This window comes from Bidens hawaiensis, unplaced genomic scaffold, assembly GCF_021521415.1.
Source record: "Bidens hawaiensis isolate Kalapana, Puna unplaced genomic scaffold, B.hawaiensis_p1.1 tig00008011_1, whole genome shotgun sequence".
NCBI classification, from domain to species: Eukaryota; Viridiplantae; Streptophyta; class Magnoliopsida; order Asterales; family Asteraceae; genus Bidens; species Bidens hawaiensis.
The window spans coordinates 384,371-402,283 of record NW_027491561.1 but is presented as its reverse complement, the minus strand read 5'-3'; the positions used below and the strand labels follow the sequence as shown (position 1 = coordinate 402,283).

Genomic DNA, 17,913 nt, shown 5'->3' with positions numbered 1-17,913 from the left:
GGCTTTCCAATAGGCGAGACTCAATGACAGTTAACACCTACTAGATTCATATTGGCTCCAGTTGTTATGACCGATATGAAAAACAAAGGATTCCAACTTTAACATGAATCATATCAACCATCATATTAACAACTATTATAAGTTCCACAATTATACTAGATTGTATTTTCCCAAGTTGATCCTAGTCCCGGTGCCAAATGAAAACCATTAAGCCTATGTCGAAGATTCTGATCATTAAACCTTGGTTGAGGCAAATGAGAAGGTTATGACCTTGACTGCTCATGAACAGAGCTTGGTTCATGAGCTTGCTTTTGCTAAAGCATCCTCCGAGGATGAGCGGAGCAAGGTGGAAGTTAATGCCAAGGACCTCTATGAGCAGCGTCAGAAGGTCGTCCAAGAGAGAAACTCTCTTGTTGAGGAGAAGAAGAAGTTGGTTGCTGTTTGTGAGAAGCTGGAGAGTGAAAATCAGAAGCTTGCTACTGATGTTACCCTTGCTAATCTTCAAACCCTGGTTAATGAGCTTCTTTCTGAGAAACGCTTGATGTTTGAACAAGGTATTCCTCATGTAGTTTCCTATCTCCTGCATAGTGGTGAGTTTAATTCGGTCATTGGTGAAGTTTATACAAGTGCCATTGATCATGGTCTTCATCATGGCATGTTCATCGGTTTTAAGGCAGGTCAAACTGGTCGTCCCCTTGAGGGACTTTCAAGCTATCGATCCCATGTTGCCACTAACTTTGCAGCTGTTGTGAGGGAAATGGAGATGAAGACTTCCCCTATCTTGAAGTCATTGCTCATTGTCACGATCTTCCCTTGTCGGCTTTTCAAGGTATTGAGCCAGAAGGTCTTAAGAAGGGGCTTGTGCATCAGGTAATTTAGGCTATGGTTACCAAGATTACTGGGAAATTTAACTCCGATAGAGGTCATGGAGTAGATGAAGACAATGTTGAAGTTGAGGATCCAGCTGACCGGGTAGCTGACGAAGATGATGAGGAAGTTGAGGTTACTCCTTCCCACGATGATGATACTGAGCAGACCCCTTTCCCTATGCGAGAAGTTGAGAATACTCCTTCTCTTGCACCGCTGAAACTTCCCATAATGACTTTGATAAAGATGTTAACATGTTGTATGGAAACCTTTTTGGTGATGCACCAAAAACTTCTGGTAGTGAAGGTGAAGATGCCACTAGTGATGAGTAGCTTCGTTATTATTATGCTTCGTGTGTGAAGCTTCTTTGTATTTTGGTTATGTAAGCCTTTGTTTGGTGTGAAAAATTGTTACCTTATGTATGTGATGCATGTAGCACCTTACCAAGGTGCCTTTTATGTTGGTTTCATAGTTTATCTTATCTACTTGTTTTTTATGCTCATTTTTTATTTTTGCAATGTCTTTGAAACTTCGTTAAGGACTGATGCTGCAGCCACCCATCCTTAGCTTAGTAACTAAGAACCGATGCAAAGCTTATCCTACCCGCTTGTCAGTCCACAAGATTTTACTTAACTCGTTTTGTAGTATATTGTTACGCAAGTCCTAAGCTTCTTGAGCTTATCAGTTTGATAAACTTCTAGGCCTTTGTACTTGTGGAGCAACTTGGTAAGAGATGCTCAGTCTTGTTTCATGGATATTATTTATTTCTAAGTGTTCCATGGAGTCTTAATCTTTTAGGGACGCAACATGTATATAGGAAGATATATCATCTTGTTATCTGTTAAGCGATATGACCTAGGAGCTCAACCCTTTACATGAGTAGAAACTACGCCGGACCTCATTAAGCCTAGTTTGGAGGGGCTCACCCTTAGATAGGATAATAAGCAAGTTTGTTACTCAAAATGCAATATCATTAATTGATCTTTTTAATATCATTAAACCAAACCAACTATTACAAGGTCCTTAAATTATTGTCCTAAACTAAAAACTTCTTGAGGTGCTTGTCGTTCCAATGACGTGGCACCTTTCTTCTTTCAATGTCATTGAGCTTGTATGATCCGCCCCTGTGAGCTTTTTGATGACATAGGGACCTGTTGGCCTCGTTGTTTCTGAGGACCAGATCTCCAGGTATAAATACTTCTTTTCTTACCCTAGTGTTATAGAAGGCTTCCAGCTTCTTCTTGTATCAGGCTTCCTCAATAGCAGCCTGTTCGCGAGCTTCTTCCAGGAGATGAAGGTTAAGCATAACCTCAAAGTCACTGGCTTTCTCGTTTATGTTTCTCACCCTTCTTGAGTTTACCCCAATTTTCACGGGGATGACGACTTCTAAGCCAAAGATGAGGTTGTAGGGTGTTTTGCCATGACTTATTTTCTCTGTGGTCTAGATAGCCCAAAGAACGTTTGGAAGCTCTTATAACCGATTCTTTCCATACCTTACCAACCTTTCCTAGATACCTTCAACGATGCTACGGTTCATTCGTTCAACCTGGCCGTTGGATTGGGGTTATGCTATTGAGCCAGACACTTGCTTGATTTGTGGTTCCTTTCACCAAAGGCTGAATGGTTTCTCAGCAAATTGCTTCCTATTATCCGTCACTATTTCATCTGGCATCCCATATCTATAAATTATATTTTCCCATACAAAGTTTATTACTTGTTTCCCTTTTATGGAAGTTATGGGCTTAACTTTTAGCCACTTGGTGAAGTAATCAACGGCTACTAGTAGGAATTTCACCTTCCCATCTGCCTCGGGGAAGGAACCAACAATGTCCATTACCCACTTGTAGAATGGTCAAGCAGCAATAATGGGTACCAGGTTATGCTTCGAGTCTGTTTTGATGGGAGCGTGGAGCTGACAAGCTTCACATTTGTGAATGACCTATATGAAGTCCATGTGCATTGTTGGCCAATAGCACCCCAAGGTTCATTAACCTAGTTACCACTGACCATGGACCAGCGTGTGTCCCAAAAATGCCTTTGTGTACTTACCTCACCAGATAGTTTCTCTGATCTGGTCCCACATATTATAGAAAAGGGCTCAAATACCCCTTCTTGTACAAGACATTAGCTTCTATCACATATTGTTTAGCCTTAAGCTTGAGCTTCAGGGCCTCTCCTTCGTTTGTGGGGAGCTTTCCTTCTTTGAGAAACTCTATTATGGGGGTTATCCAAGTGATGCCTTCTTCTTCAATGGTGTCTTGTACTTCTAGTTCCTCAATTGATGGGCTCTTTAAGACTTCCACCAGTACCTTCTTGTTAAGTGAGCGAAGGTTAGGGAAGCCAACTTACTAAGAGCATCAGCTTACTTATTCCAGGTTATAGATACTTTGTTAAGCTACAACTTTTGAATTTCTTCATGAGCTCTTTGACATTTTTCTTATACGTCAATATCAAAGGTTCCCTTGCTATGAATTCATTATTTACTTGGCTCGCCACCAATCTTGAATCAACAAATGCTCTTAGATCTTGGATCTTCGTCACTTTTTCTAGGCGAAGCCCTGCAATCAAAGCTTCGTATTCAGCTTCATTGTTGGTACATGGGAACTCTTATCGGATTTCATAAGTATATTCGGTTCCTTGGGGTTCTCTAATTATTAGACTAGCTCCGGAACCTTTTATACTCGAAGCTCCATCAGTGTAGATTGTCCATTTGCCCAAGGGGATAATAGGTTCACCTTCTTCCAACCCGTTCACCTCCATAGGTTCTTCTGGTGTTTCAATTAGAAAGTCGGCCAAGATTTGGGCCATGATTGCCTTTCCAGGCTCATATGCTATGTTGTGTTCACCAAAGCCGATTGCCCATTTGGCTAGCCTTCCTACTATTTCCGGACTTTCCAAAATGGACCTTATAGTCTTGTCTGTGACCACCTCCACCTGATGAGCTTGGAAGTATCTTCTTAGCCTTTTGGATGTGTGAACGAGTGCTAGGATTAGCTTCTCGATGGGCGTGTAATTGAGTTTAGCTTCACGTTGTGCCCTGCTGATAAAATATACTGGGATTTGGACTTTGTCGCGTTCCACAGTAATTGTCGAGCTGATAGCATCACTTCCTACAGAAAGGTACACTGTAATTACTTCTCCTTCATGAGGAGCTGCCAGAGCAGGAAACGAAGCTAGATGCTGTTTCAGATCTAGGAAAGCAGCTTCTACCTCACTAGTCCATTGAAAATCTTTCTTACATATTAATTCTTCAAAGTTTTAAAGAAGAGTAAAGACTTTTATACTGATTTTGAAAGAAACCGTTTGAGCGCAGCAATCTTACCATTGAGGCTTTGAACCTCCTTCTTCGTTTTTGGAGAATGTAAAGTAAGAACAACTTGTACCTTACTTGGGTTAGCTTTAAAGTTATGTTTATCAATTAAGTGACCTAATAATATACCTTCTACAAATCCAAATGAGCATTTGACTGGATTAAGCTTCATGTTGATGCTTATGAGATTTCGTAATGTTTCTTCAATATCATTGAGCATTTCTTCTCACTTTTTGTAACATCCCCAAAATTTAGGTCCAAATTTGACAAAATAATAAATTTAAAGGATCAATAATAATCTCAAAGACAAGTAATGGGAAAATTTTAAATAAGCAAATATAATAAAAATAAAGAAACAAATATATAATGTAAGTCATCCCACATGGAGGAAATAAGAAAAAGAAACTACATCCCACGTGGAAAGATGTAACAAAGTGGAAGCATTGCACTTAGGTATAAATAAGGAAGATGGAATACATCCCATATGGAAAGTGGTAAAGAAATGGAAGCTCTTTATAAGAGAAAAAGTTTCCATAGTTATATTCTTTTATGCTTAGCATGCACCTAGTGGTCCTAGCAGAGGGTGCGGAGCACCCGACGCGCACGCGCTCAGGCGAGGACGATGGCGACGGCGATCGGCACAATGTGGCGCTTTGATGGCTAACGCGATGGGTCGTTATGACACATCGCACACGTGCGGGATACACGTGGCAACATGGCAGGCCACGTGGCGACTTATGGTTATAATAAGTCATCGCGATACGCGATGAACCGTTTAAAAAGTCCATCGCGTATCGCGATGGGCTAAGATTTTGGCTATAAAAGGGGAGGCTCACGGCCTTTCTCCCACACACCAAAACACTTTCTCTCTATAGAATATTTCTCTCTACCTCATTTTACGTGCCACCGACCCAACAATCATTGCCACGTAAACAGTGCCAATACCCGACGTTTCCTCAAAGTACGTGCACGACCGGCAGCCCCTCGATGTCGCCTCGGTTTGCGTGCCAGTCTCGTAGTATGTGCCAAGCTCCGAAGTTCTAATAGTTCAAGCTCGATACGCGATATAGAGTAGAAGTGTTGCTCGATAGGTTTTAAATATCTAACTCCAAATACCCGAGTTAGGTAGGAGTTCTGTCTAAGTTATTATTTTATTATTATAAATGGCTTAGACCATAGTCAGGGGTATAGCCCGAACCTTGATTTCAATTAAGCATAATATAACTTTTCTTAAGTGAAGGTTATAGTTAAAATAGTATTTCTTTATCACTAAGAAATATAATATACATACAAGAGATTATAGTTAAGAAATTAATGTTTCTTCTTGAAGAAGAAACTTAGTATAGATGTTTCTTCCTGAAGAAGAAGAAACAAACATAAAATTGGTAAATAAAGAAAGGGCCTAAAGGTCCAAATGTTTTATATATACAAATGATTTTATCAAGGTTATCAATCAATCAATCAATCATACCTAGTGAAGTCCCACTGACAGTAGAGCTATAAGTAGGGTCTGGGGAGGGTGGGATGTAGGCACACCGTACCTCTATCCAAAGGGATAAAGAGGTGGCTTCTAGAGAGACCATCGGCTCTAAATACATATGTATGAAGCAACACAAAGGAAATCAAAGTTCAACAGTTATATAAAAACTAATAATAATAATATATGTAAGGAAAATACCATTATGGTATGTGACCTAAATAAGTTAATTATAAGCCCTAAGGTATTCATTTCTCCCTAAAAAACCTTAACTTTAATTCTACTTTTCCAAGAATTCCTATCCTCAACCATGTCCTCGGAGAGGTTTAGGTCTATCAAATCATGCCTAATCCTCTCGTCCCAAGTCAATTTAGGTCGATGATCTAGTTATCTATACAAAGGTTAAAGCTATACAAAACAGACTAAAGGTCTGAAGCTAGATCGATGATCTAGTTATCTATACAAAGGTTATTCTCGTACTTGATGTGTGTATAATGATGCTCTTTCTAAATGACTCACAACTAAGCTTTAAATTTATTAAACGAAAATCCTAACGAATCCACACACAACCGGCAAGTGTACCGATCACTAATAGTATAGACCTAAGGAAGTCCGAGTATCGAACACAAGGACACTTGAAAACGTATATGATACCTAACCCTAACCAAGACTCACCTAATAATATTTAAATGATTTTTAATATAATTAACTACTTAACCAAACTTACTTTAACTAAACTTAACTTAATTAAATGAAACTCTTGACGAAACTTGGAAACTTTACTGCAGTCGGAAAAAACGTCTACGTAGGTAAGAATCATATTGAAGGTATAATAAGATAATGGATTGAGGATTCTCACGACATCGGTTCTAAAGGATGACACAACTAAGGTTCGCTCAAGAAGGTCAGATCACCTCTCGGTCTCACTAACAAACTCTAACTTATCTTAGTTGATTTTAAGAACAAACCGGGAAAAAAAATTATTAACGTGTTCTAATGCCGACTCACCTCTCGGTCTCACCGACACACAAGCCTAATGGAAATGAATACTACGCAACCAAGGATAGAGGAACAATTCAACTTAACTTAAACTAGACCAACTAATCGCTCAAACACCCAAACCCGACAAGAACAAAACCCGCTGTCGCGCGATCTTAATTCTAACAAGTAAAAGTAATGAGACGAGTTTACTTCTTATCACCTCTCGGTCTCTAAGAAGGTGTTTCACAACTGATTTTATCTAATTAATTTACCCACTTATCCCTACGGTTGATCACCCCGCAAACAATCTCTAGACACAAAGTAAAGAGTTCAAACAAGCTAAAATCAATCAAAACCTATTCAATTAATCAAAGCAAGAGGTATATGAGTATAACTAATAAATTCACAGCCACTAAACACAACCTAATTCAATGTTAAACCAAACTTTACATTAACAATTTAAGTCATGATGATCAACAATCCATAAAACTCATTAAAACCTAACAATAATCATCTAACCTAGGTAGAACTAACAAGTTTAGCCAATCATAATCAATGAACAATAGATGAAATAGATATAAATGATAAACATGTTTATATAAATCTGATTACAAAAGGTTTGAATGCTTAAAAACCAAAAACGAACTCACAAACGTTAAAATAGTCAAAACCGACAACCGAAGGATAAAAGATAGAACCGTAAGCTTGTCCTCCTTGATTTTTCCTCTAGAGCAGGTGTGGGATGGCTGGAAACTTGAATAATTTCGTTCATAGGGTTTTAGGGTTTATATATATGTTTAAACACCTCCTTCCTAATATAAAATAGGTTAAAACAAGCCCACTAGGCCCACTAGAAGACAAAATAGACGTGGTAGCTGATTCTTGAACATTCTTGGCAGCCTTGGGACATGTTGGAATCTAACACATGCTTCTTGAATGGTATGACCTGGTCGCGTAGCTCGAACATGACATTTTCTGACGTTTTTCGACTTTTAGCTCGTTTATCTTCGTGTTTGCGTACCGGCTTCATCCGAGCTCCGTTTTAGCTGATTCTTTTTCCATTTGACTCGTTTTCTTGCTCTCTTCAACATGGAACCTATCACATACACAAACATGTAATTTCATGCAAGAAAAATTTATATTCGTTAACGTTTTACGCACAAAACAACCCAAAAACGGGATAAAAACGCTATGTGTTTTAAAACACATCAATACTATAGGTCCGAGGTAACAAAACAAGAAGCAGAAAACATGAATCAGTATCAGAAACCAATTATAAATAGAAAAGGTGAATACGCCCTAAACCTTTACAAACTCTTTTAGAGTCAGAATGTTTGCATAGGATTTACGAATCCTTAAAACCTTGTGTTACAATAATAAGAAACGGACACTTTGATTAAGAGTATACATGTGTTTGGATCCATTCATACATGGTGACTCGGCATTTCCCAGAGGCCATGCATATCATCAACATGCCTCAGGAAGTCTACGGGACTGTTCAGAGAAATGATATTGTGTATATAATTAATTGTACAAGGTACTTAGGGTGCCTAATGAGTAGTCACAAAGGTATTATTGTTGGTTTCACAAAGGTATTGAAAAATTTTTCACAAAGAGTCAGCGTCATTCACCAGCTGGGTGCTGACGTATTTTCTAACCATTTTACAGGAGAACAGAAAGGTTAGAACAGACAAGCAAGACAGAATAGAAGATTGGAGATATAGTCATTAGATGCTATCTGGTGGCTCAGATATTTTGTTTCAAAAAAATTATAAAGGTTTATATTTTCTAAAGAAAAGTATTTGAAATATCAAATGGGTATTTAAACCCGAGTTTTTCAATATAATAATATTTTATTCAAGACTTCCGCTGAAAAGAACATATTTACTCAAACAAGCTTTATAAACATTGAACGAATATTTTAACCCGACATTTTATAAATAGATATTTTATAATAAAAGAATTATGCTAAAACAAACACGCAACTCTGATATATTTACAAAACAGGTACCAACTATTGGTCACACGCCTAGGCCCTGAAACTTTTTATTTTTATGACCAAGTCATCAACATAAGCTTCCATGTTCTTTCCAATTTGATTCGAGAAGGTGTTGTCGATCAACCGTTGATATGTAGCCCCGACATTTTTCAAGCCAAAGGGCATCTTCTTGTAATCGAAAATTTCCTTATCAGTGGAATGTGGTCTTTTCTCCATATTCAACCTTTATTAAGAGCCAGTGGTAGCCCTTTAAGCATCAAAGAAGAATTTGTATTGGAAGCTTGTAAGAGAATCTACCTTCCAGTAGATCTCTGGTAGGGGGTAGCTATCCTTAGGAAAAGCTTTGTTAAGATATTTGAATCCACACACATTCGCCAAGATCCATAAGATATTTTGACCATAACGGAGTTAGAAATCCAAGAATGGTATATTACCTCTCGGAGTATGTCGGCTTTGACAAGCTTGCCCACCTCGTTGCAGGCAGCTAAGCTTCTTTCAGCAGCCATGCTTCCCTTCTTTTGAGCGAATGGTTTATGTGTGGGTGAGATGTTGATGTACATAAAATTATACATCTTTTTAGCATCAAATAATCTCTAAAAACTATAATTTCTATCAAATAACATAGCACAGAAGGCTACTTATCATAATAAAATACAATTTCAGGTGAAACCAAGCCCCAAACGAAGAAACAAGCGAAAAGACGAAGAAAAACGGAAGAAAACGCAAGAAAAGCAAGAAACACGCCCCCATGCCTCAAGAAACACGCCCCCGTGCTTCTGAACACCAGATGCTCAAGGAATGTTCAACATATTCCCTTGGAAACCCCATCTCATTTGGACACCATGCAAAAACATCTTTACTTTTTTGTAATAAAGTTATTAGCTTACTCATGGTCTGAGAGGGAAGCTTACTGTTGACTTTGATGGTTTGCTCAGGGTAAGCTGAATTGATGCTTATTTCTTACATAAGGTCATCTTCTATGTCTTCATTGAGCTCCTATGATTCTTTTGTGGCAGCTATGAGTAAAGCTTCTTGTGTTGGTACCATCGTAGCCATTCCTCCCATGGTGGGGAATTTTATCATACCATGGGCAGTGGACACTATTGCATCGAAAGTTGCTATTCAGGTTCTTTCAATGAGAATATTATAGTTATATGGGTACATGACCACTATGAAGGTAAATTTCTCAACTCGAGAGAAGTCTTCGTCTCTCAACCGGACATCTAAGGTGAGCTGCCCAAGAGGAACTACCTTTTCCCCAGTGAAACTTTTAAGAGAGTTTTTGGTTTGTTGGAATTGATTCTTGATTCCTTGAGTGAGCTTTAGGAAACATCATTCATACATAACCTCCGTTACTTCCCCATAGTCCATGTAAGCTTCGTCTATGTGGATGCCATTAGGCTCAACTTCTACAATGACCGGAGTTGTGACTTTGTTGTGAGAGTTGGTCGGAGGGAAACATATGATATGTTGGTTCCATGCGAGCGTCTGTTGTCTCTTGTTGCAGATTTCAATCATGTTCACTCTGAACACCTTCTTTCTGCCCCCCCTACCTTCTTTTGGATCCTTGAGTAGGTGAGTTAACTCACCACTTTGAACGACATCTTCAATACGTTTCTTCAACTAGAAACAATCATCGGTATGGTGCCCAATGTCATTGTGAAAGGCACAAAACTTGCATACGTCATGCTTGCTTGTTGGCTTGGATAACGTACGGGGAGGACGAAAGTTGTGCTTGACCTCCTCGGAGGCCAGGATCTCTTGTGTAGTTTTCGTTAGCATGGAGAAGATCAGCTTGTCTTTCTCTTATGGTTTTTATGTCAAGAAGAATGGCTTCCGTTATCTGACCTTCTATGCTCATGATGCATCTGAGGGTGCTTCTCAATGAAGGACTGGAACCGAGGCTCCTTCCCTTCTGAGGAGTAGCTTCTCCAGTTTCTATGGTCGCGTTTCCTTGTTTCTTTATTATCCAAGGCTTCCTCCACCGGAGGTAAGCTTTTAAGGCTTCTTTCATTGTTTGAGGAATGTTTTCGAGAAACCTTCTTACTGGCTTCTTAGCTTTTAAGGCGTTCATGTAGTCGGACACACACATCTTTTCTGAAGCACCATTATAATTCAAGCATTATTTCTTGTATTTATCCATGAAGAATCTAAGGTCTTCGTGTTCTTTTTGCCTGATTTGATGTATGACAACCACATCTTTGGTGCACCTTCTTTGTTGAGTGAAGTTGGTCAAGAAGATTTGATATAAGTCATCAAAGGAAGCTATGCTTCTTGACGGAAGGGAGTTAAACCAAAGTATGGCAGGTCCTGCCAAGGTTTGCATGAACACGTGACAACACTCCGTGTTGTTCCATCTTTCTACGGTAGCTGCTCCCGTGAAAATCTGAAGATGATGTTCGGGATATTCTGTTCCATCATAGGTCTTGATGTTAGCAGGCATCTTGAGTTTTGTTTGGAACAAAAAGTTTGCTATTTGTTCACAAAATCATGTCAAGGTTGATGGCTTGTAAGGTGTTAAGGTTTCAAATGTGTTAAGTCGCCTATGTTAGTGGCGATGATACTTGGAGCTTCATGGCTGGGAAGCCTTGGGAAGCTTGCCATTGTAAGCTTCCTGACCATGGTTGACCATAATGAGAGATCATTAAGACGACCATCTGAGGGTATGTCACACCATGCAACATGAGACCTGGTTGTAGGTAAGCTTGAGCCATGGAGCATGCAGTTTCTACCATAGGTGTTGTTATGATGCTTATAGCCAGAGGTAATGACATCAAAGCTTATGTTAGGGAGGTACTTGTTGAGGGAGGTACCACAGCGGGTAAGCTTTGAAAAATTTGTTTCACGGTGAATTCTCCCGTTTCATTAGGGGTTATGGGTGAAGTTGTGAGGCTTACCATCTCCCGAGGAGAGCTTGTGTTCTCATATTCTCTTATCTGTGAGCTACTTGGTCCCTGAGCGTTTCTTCTCGATGGAGAAGGTGTGCTCGTGTTTAATGGACGAGGCATGGGGGAGAGTGTTACCTTAGGTTCTTCGTTATAGTCTAACCTTATTCTTACCTTCTTAGCTCGCTCTTTCTAAGAATAATTGTTCATCAACTCCCTGAGCTAGATGAAATTCTGTTTAACATCCTCCGGCGTCATATCTATTCTTTCAATCAGAAGGAGAAAATTACTCCTTGGGGAGAATGTTCCCCTTCTAGACAAGGGTGGTGTTTGGGACTCAAAAGATTGTGATGACATGACCAAAGGCATGCTCATTTCCGGCGAACTACAGCCAATGTTTTCCTCCGGTGAGGAATCATTTTTGGCTGCTCATCGTTCATAGGAGCACTTTGATTAGGATTACTCTTTTCAACCATAAGAGGATAATACTTGAGAAAAATGGAGCTAAAGCTACCAGAATTTTTGTTCTAAGTAGCGCTAGCCCCGCGGTGGATGCCACTTGTTTCTACAACGAATATAGCGAACAATGACAGTATAGCGGTTCAAGATTATGTGCCTATCAAAGCTTCCTATCCTGCAAATAATCAAAGAAGAAACACGACCGGTTAGTCTCACCGCATGAGGGGGTCTCCTGTGATCAACCTCCGGCGTGAGAATAAGTAATTTGATGTGTATGTTGATAAGTATGAAGAGAGAGTATAAAGAGAAAAGTGTGAATGAGAATGAATATACTGTTGGTGGAGTGTTCTATTTATAGACAGTTGGAAGCTTCTTTGGGGAAGCTGAAGCTTCTTAAGTAGAAAATGTGAGCTCTTCTTTCAGCTCATGCAGACTAGGTGCATGCCATTTCTGTGTAACATGCGCTCAGCTTTTAATTTGTCTTATAATTGCTTTTACTTTATGCCAGACACTAACTTTTACTCAGTTGTGACTTTTTCTAACATTACTGTAGCATGAGTTTTTGGGTTAACTTAGGAATCCTGCTAGGCAAGTGTTAAGCTTCCCCATTTGGTAGCTTATGTTTGTTGTTCTTTTATTCCTAAGCTTCCTTAGCATCGTAGCTTAGTTGGGGGCCAGTGGTGGGCCCGGCCCCCTTCGTTTTTCGCTCGATAGTGTAAAATTATTATTTTTCGATCGAAATTTTTTATACATGGTGTAAATTTATCAGTTTCCGACTGAAATTTTAAGCCCACCCCCCTCGGTTTTTTGCTTGGTAGTGTAAATTTATCCTTTTTTGCCCGAAAATTTTTATACATAGTGTAAATTTACCCTTTTCCGACCGAAATTTTGAGCCCGGCCTCCTCCATTTTTTTGCTCGGCAGTGCAAATTTATCTTTTTTCAGCCGAAAATTTTTATACATGATGTAAATTCACCCGTTTTCGACCGAAATTTTGAGTTCGCCTCTCTAGTCTATGAATTTTTTGTACGTATTGAGTCCAACCCCCTCGACGTAGATGTCAAAGCTTCGCCGCTGTTCCTTAACTTGTGATCTACTTCTTTATTGTTAAGCTTATGGGTAGGTAAGGGTGGCTACATCATCAGTTAGTGTTCCTAATTTGTATGTATTCTTAGACTCATCTTCGTCCGCGCATGAAGAGTGTTGCCTTTCCTTCGTGTTATCATTTCATATTTTTCTACTTTTGCATCATAGGAAAGAAATGAAAGACTCGCTCTCTCTCCCTTAATCACCCTTACACACCAAACTTTTTATATCAATCTTCTAAATAGAAATTACAAGAAAAATACATAAAAAAAATCTATATCTCAACCAACAAAATCAAAATATTTATCTATGTTACGATAAACTTTAATTACGGTAGAATACGTCCAATACCAAAACAACCAAAAAGCTAATTTAATTGTTGTTTAAATATAAACTAAAGAAGAAGAAAATTTAAAGACGCATCTGCCCGTGACACATACCTGCCGGCTTTTTTAGACAGGCATAAACATAAACATAAACATAAACATAATACAAAATGACAAAACTACCCCCACCAAATTCAATTTTCAAATCCGACAAACGAGGACAAAACCGTCCACAACGCCTTTGTCTTTCTCTCTCTACAATATTATTATTAGTACAATTTCCGAACTGTCGGCGATAGTCTCGTTCGTTCGGACTTAAACAACTTCTCTCTCAACTGAATTAAATTCCGACTGTAAAATCCGCTTCAGTTTCAATTTGAATGGCGTCGTCGAAGGTGATGGCGTCATCATCGCCTGCGAATCAGGATCTGCAACGTCATCATCATCATCATCATGCTTCCGATCACAACGGCAATTTGATTTCGATGAACATGGACGATCTGCTGAAGAACATTTACGATGACACGCGTCCCGACGGAAAGCCGGTGGACGGCGGGTGGAAGGAGATCGCCGGTGATCCGGAGATGACGTTAGAGGATTTCCTCACCAAAGCCGGAGCTGTTAGAGAAGAGGACGTGTCGAAACTGCCGCCGGTGTCGGTGTCGGAGTATATCGGAGTTATCGATCCGGTTATTGTCGCAGGTGCCGGTAACGTTGTAATTGCTGGTTCGTTTCCGCAGGCGCAGATGCAGTTTGGAAGTCCGGTTGGTGGCAGGGGGAAGAGGAAGGTGGTGGTGGAAGATCCGCCGGTGGATAAGGCCACGCAGCAGAAGCAGAGGAGGATGATTAAGAACAGAGAATCGGCTGCCAGGTCCAGGGAGCGAAAGCAGGTTCGATTAGATTAAAACTAGTGTTAGTTGGACCAAGCGGATTATAAATATAAATAAAAAAAAATAGAAAAGAAAAAAAATCCTCTCCTTGTTATGTAATTGTACTTTTTGTTTATTTTGTAGCTTTTGCTAGTTTCGTTAATTTAAAAATAAAAAATGATTTTTTATAATAAAGTTGTGAGTTTGTGAAATGCAGGCTTATACTGTGGAATTGGAGTCTTTGGTGACTCAATTGGAAGAAGAGCATGCAAGATTGGTGAAGGAAGTGGTATGGTTTTTTATTTGATGATTTGATTATTAAAGTGTTAAGCATTGTTCTTATAGTTTGTGGATGGTAAATCTATTTGTAGGATGAACTGAACAAAGAGAGGCTAAAGCAGGTTAGTCATCAATCATCATTTTCCATTGATTCTTATTCTATTGGATTCCTCAATAATGATTCTGTGTTTTAAGTAGTTGTGCTCTTGGTACTTTGCCTAGGGTTGCTAAATTGGTCAAGTTTACTGGTTGAACCGAAAAAAAATATTTTATTTCTTGTTTGCATGTTAATGCTTTTAAATATCTAATTTTACATGATATTTTTTTGAAGCCATTATGTTTAAACCAGGCTAATTAGTTTTTAAACTTTTTAAATTCTGACATAGAAATAGCCATATAGTTGAAGTTAATTATTTAAAACGTATTTTAGAAAAATAAAAATATTAAATACATGGGCTAAACGGGACAACCCACGAAGCTGCCGGGTTGACACGAACATGACTGGATTAGCTATACATGTTTACGATTTTGACCCGAAACTGATCCAAACCTGTTTAGACCAGGTCCGAATAATCGAATTTCGTATTAGGTTCATTTCATGTTTTTGTGCATTTTCGAGATTTACATGTCTATTTTTGCTAATATTTAATGGATACTAGGTTAATGATCAGGACCAGTGTATTGGTGGTTGAGGAATCTAAAAGAGTTTCTGACTCCTTTATTTAATTTTATTTTTTGAAATGATAAAATTTAACTTGGAAGGAGGTGTTTTTGCACTAGATTTATACTTCAACTTATCAGTATTTTTTTTATATTAGGTAGAGAAACATATTACAACAGTTTTGATCTTGAAATCTAGTTGATTTATATTTAAACCATCAGAATTTTTTATATTCTGTAAAGAAACAAGTAAAATTTATCCTTAAATTCATTTAAGATTCTCTGTTTTCAGAAAAGCAATGATGATTTTGGTGGTGGTCTTTGTATTTTCATACATTTATTTAAATAAAAATACTATTTTTTACCCAGTAATAATCTGACTATAAAGAGAGAGGATGATCACTTGCCGGGAATTGACTAAAATCCAACCTAACCGTCTAAACAGTTAAGGGGGTTTTTAGAGGGCGTCTGTGACATGACATTATTTCAAAAACGCCTCCTTGTGGGACAAAATGAAGATATTATAAAAGGTTACTTGATAAAATATGTTGATGTGCAAAAGAAGTATTTGTAAATTGGTTATTGAACATATACGTAATCAAACAAGATTATGTATTTAGATATATGTAGGTTGATAGATTAGGGAAAGTTCCATATTTGGCATTAACAGGCAAGGGTGTGTGTTGGATGGTGTTTGTTGGGTGGGTGGGCGGGTGCTTTCATGTTAATGCATGATATCTGCACAACCTCCTGTGGCCTACCCTATCCTGTTGGTAACCGAATTGTCCAAAATATCAATGTTTTCATAACCAGACCGGCCTTCTCCAGTTTTAAACCAGTCCACTGGTTAGACTGGTTTAAAACTGGTTGACGACATAGTTTATTCAAAAATTTTTACATAATGTATAATTTAAATTAACTTCGACGTCAACCAGTTTTAAAACCAATCTACCAGTGGACTGGTAAGGCTGCCTTAGATGGTCGATCTGATTATGAAAACATCCAGATTTTTTAGACGATTTGACCTTGCCAGTCCACCCGTTATACTGGTTTTAAAACTGGTTGACGGCATAGTTGATTAAAATCTTTACCACACACACACAAGCACACTCAGGATCAGGATAATTCCGAAACTTCCAAGTAATATAACAACTTTTAACAACCAATCATTTTATTTGTTTATTTTATGATTAGATATATATTTAAATTGGTTATTATAAATATGTAAACTCACGATTACATATATGTGATCACAAAATCGCATATAATTTTAACATAATATGGAATTATTTTGATGTAGATGTAAAATTTTATAACAATATGGAGAGACTATAAATGAGATTTTGAAAGGATAATTTTCTTTTTAAATATGTAAAATCGGGTCCAACTCATAGCCGGCCGGTTCAAATGAAAGGCGGTTTAAAAGTACTCAACCGAGGCAACCATGCAGATGGTTACTGGGCGAACGGTCTGATCACATATATTTCAATTATTTATTGCCAGTTTTTAACATTTGCTTTGACTTATTGTGAAATTCAGTTAATGGAGAACCTGATGCCGGTTGTGGAGAAGAGAAGACCACCAAGACTTCTTCGAAGAACTAACTCCATGTGAATGTGTGTGCGGTTTCTTATTCTAAATTAAACGTCTATGATCAAAGTTAAGTTAAAAAGAGGGTTTAAGGTTTAAATCTTTTGGGTCCACGGTTCGCCCATTGGTAAAGAGAGGCGAGAAAGGTTGTGACCAAGTTCTATGCTGTTCATAGTTGTTAGGGGCCAAAGATAGCAGCAAGAACTCATGAACTCTTTAACTAATTTACATGTGTTACAAAAATCTAATGTTCTTTGTTCTGTTAAACTTGTTTGTACTTCATGTGTTTATACAAGAGATTTAATGCTCTTTTAATTTTATTATTTATTTATTATTATCATTATTATTATTATTACCACTCTTTTGGGTACAGATATTTTTAAATCCTACCTGGTGTTTGGGCTAGCCCAAGAATGAGGTAAATCACTTCCCTTTCAAATATTATTATGTTTCTACTTTCTTCATTATTTGATTCACAAACAGATCGATTTGAGTCGTGTTTCATGTCAAGCACGAAAAAAGAATAATAATTAGCTAAAAAACCAAAATGATAAGAAGAAAATTCATAAAAGAGTCAAGACAAGTTGAAAGTTGTCCAAAGTTTACATTTAACATATACAATCTTTTGAATCACAACTATCCAACTCAACCCACCCGTTTTGTGACACTCTGGTCAGTTGCTCAAATAAATGAAATAAAAGCCAGGGCATAGATGAACTACATAGGACACCTCTAGGAATCATGTCCGATGAATCGACGATATAGCCCATATACGTCAATTATATATTCATGGGCGTATTCTATACAGAACCAGTTTTAAGTAAATGGTACACCTGCCAAAATTCCGTTATCCATGTGTGATCCTCAAGATCATGCCTTAGACAATCAAGACCTCCCAACCGACAAAAGATTATTCAATGGAACACTTGCCTCAGTTGGAACTCGAACGGATACAACAAATTCCTGTATGCATCATTAACCAATCACACCATAAATATTGGTTTGGTATCGAGAAACTAGTACATGGACACCCCGCTAGGCCCGAAATTTTTTTTTTCAAAAAAGAAAATTATATGTATTTTTATCAAAAACATGTGTATAATCAATGTTACAACACAATTACATA

General features: G+C 38.2%; 1 protein-coding gene across 1 annotated transcript; it reads left to right on the top strand.

Moving 5' to 3' along the window:
* The first annotated feature begins 13,667 nt into the window (after positions 1 to 13,667).
* On the top strand, positions 13,668 to 17,091 carry LOC143636573 (bZIP transcription factor 12-like). The gene is made up of 4 exons (XM_077104137.1): positions 13,668 to 14,279; positions 14,476 to 14,547; positions 14,630 to 14,659; positions 16,737 to 17,091. Exons 1-4 carry the CDS (start codon positions 13,770 to 13,772, stop codon positions 16,809 to 16,811), a joined length of 687 nt encoding a protein of 228 aa, XP_076960252.1. The 5' UTR covers positions 13,668 to 13,769; the 3' UTR covers positions 16,812 to 17,091.
* Positions 17,092 to 17,913: the final 822 nt, after the last annotated feature.

Excerpts from the sequence above, each read along its gene's own strand:
- LOC143636573 (XM_077104137.1), top strand. The coding sequence starts at position 13,770 with ATGGCGTCGTCGAAGGTGATGGCGTCATCATCGCCTGCGAATCAGGAT. Across the intron at positions 14,548-14,629 it reads CAAGATTGGTGAAGGAAGTG|GATGAACTGAACAAAGAGAG; the intron begins GTATGGTTTTTT and ends ATCTATTTGTAG. Across the intron at positions 14,660-16,736 it reads ACAAAGAGAGGCTAAAGCAG|TTAATGGAGAACCTGATGCC; the intron begins GTTAGTCATCAA and ends TGTGAAATTCAG.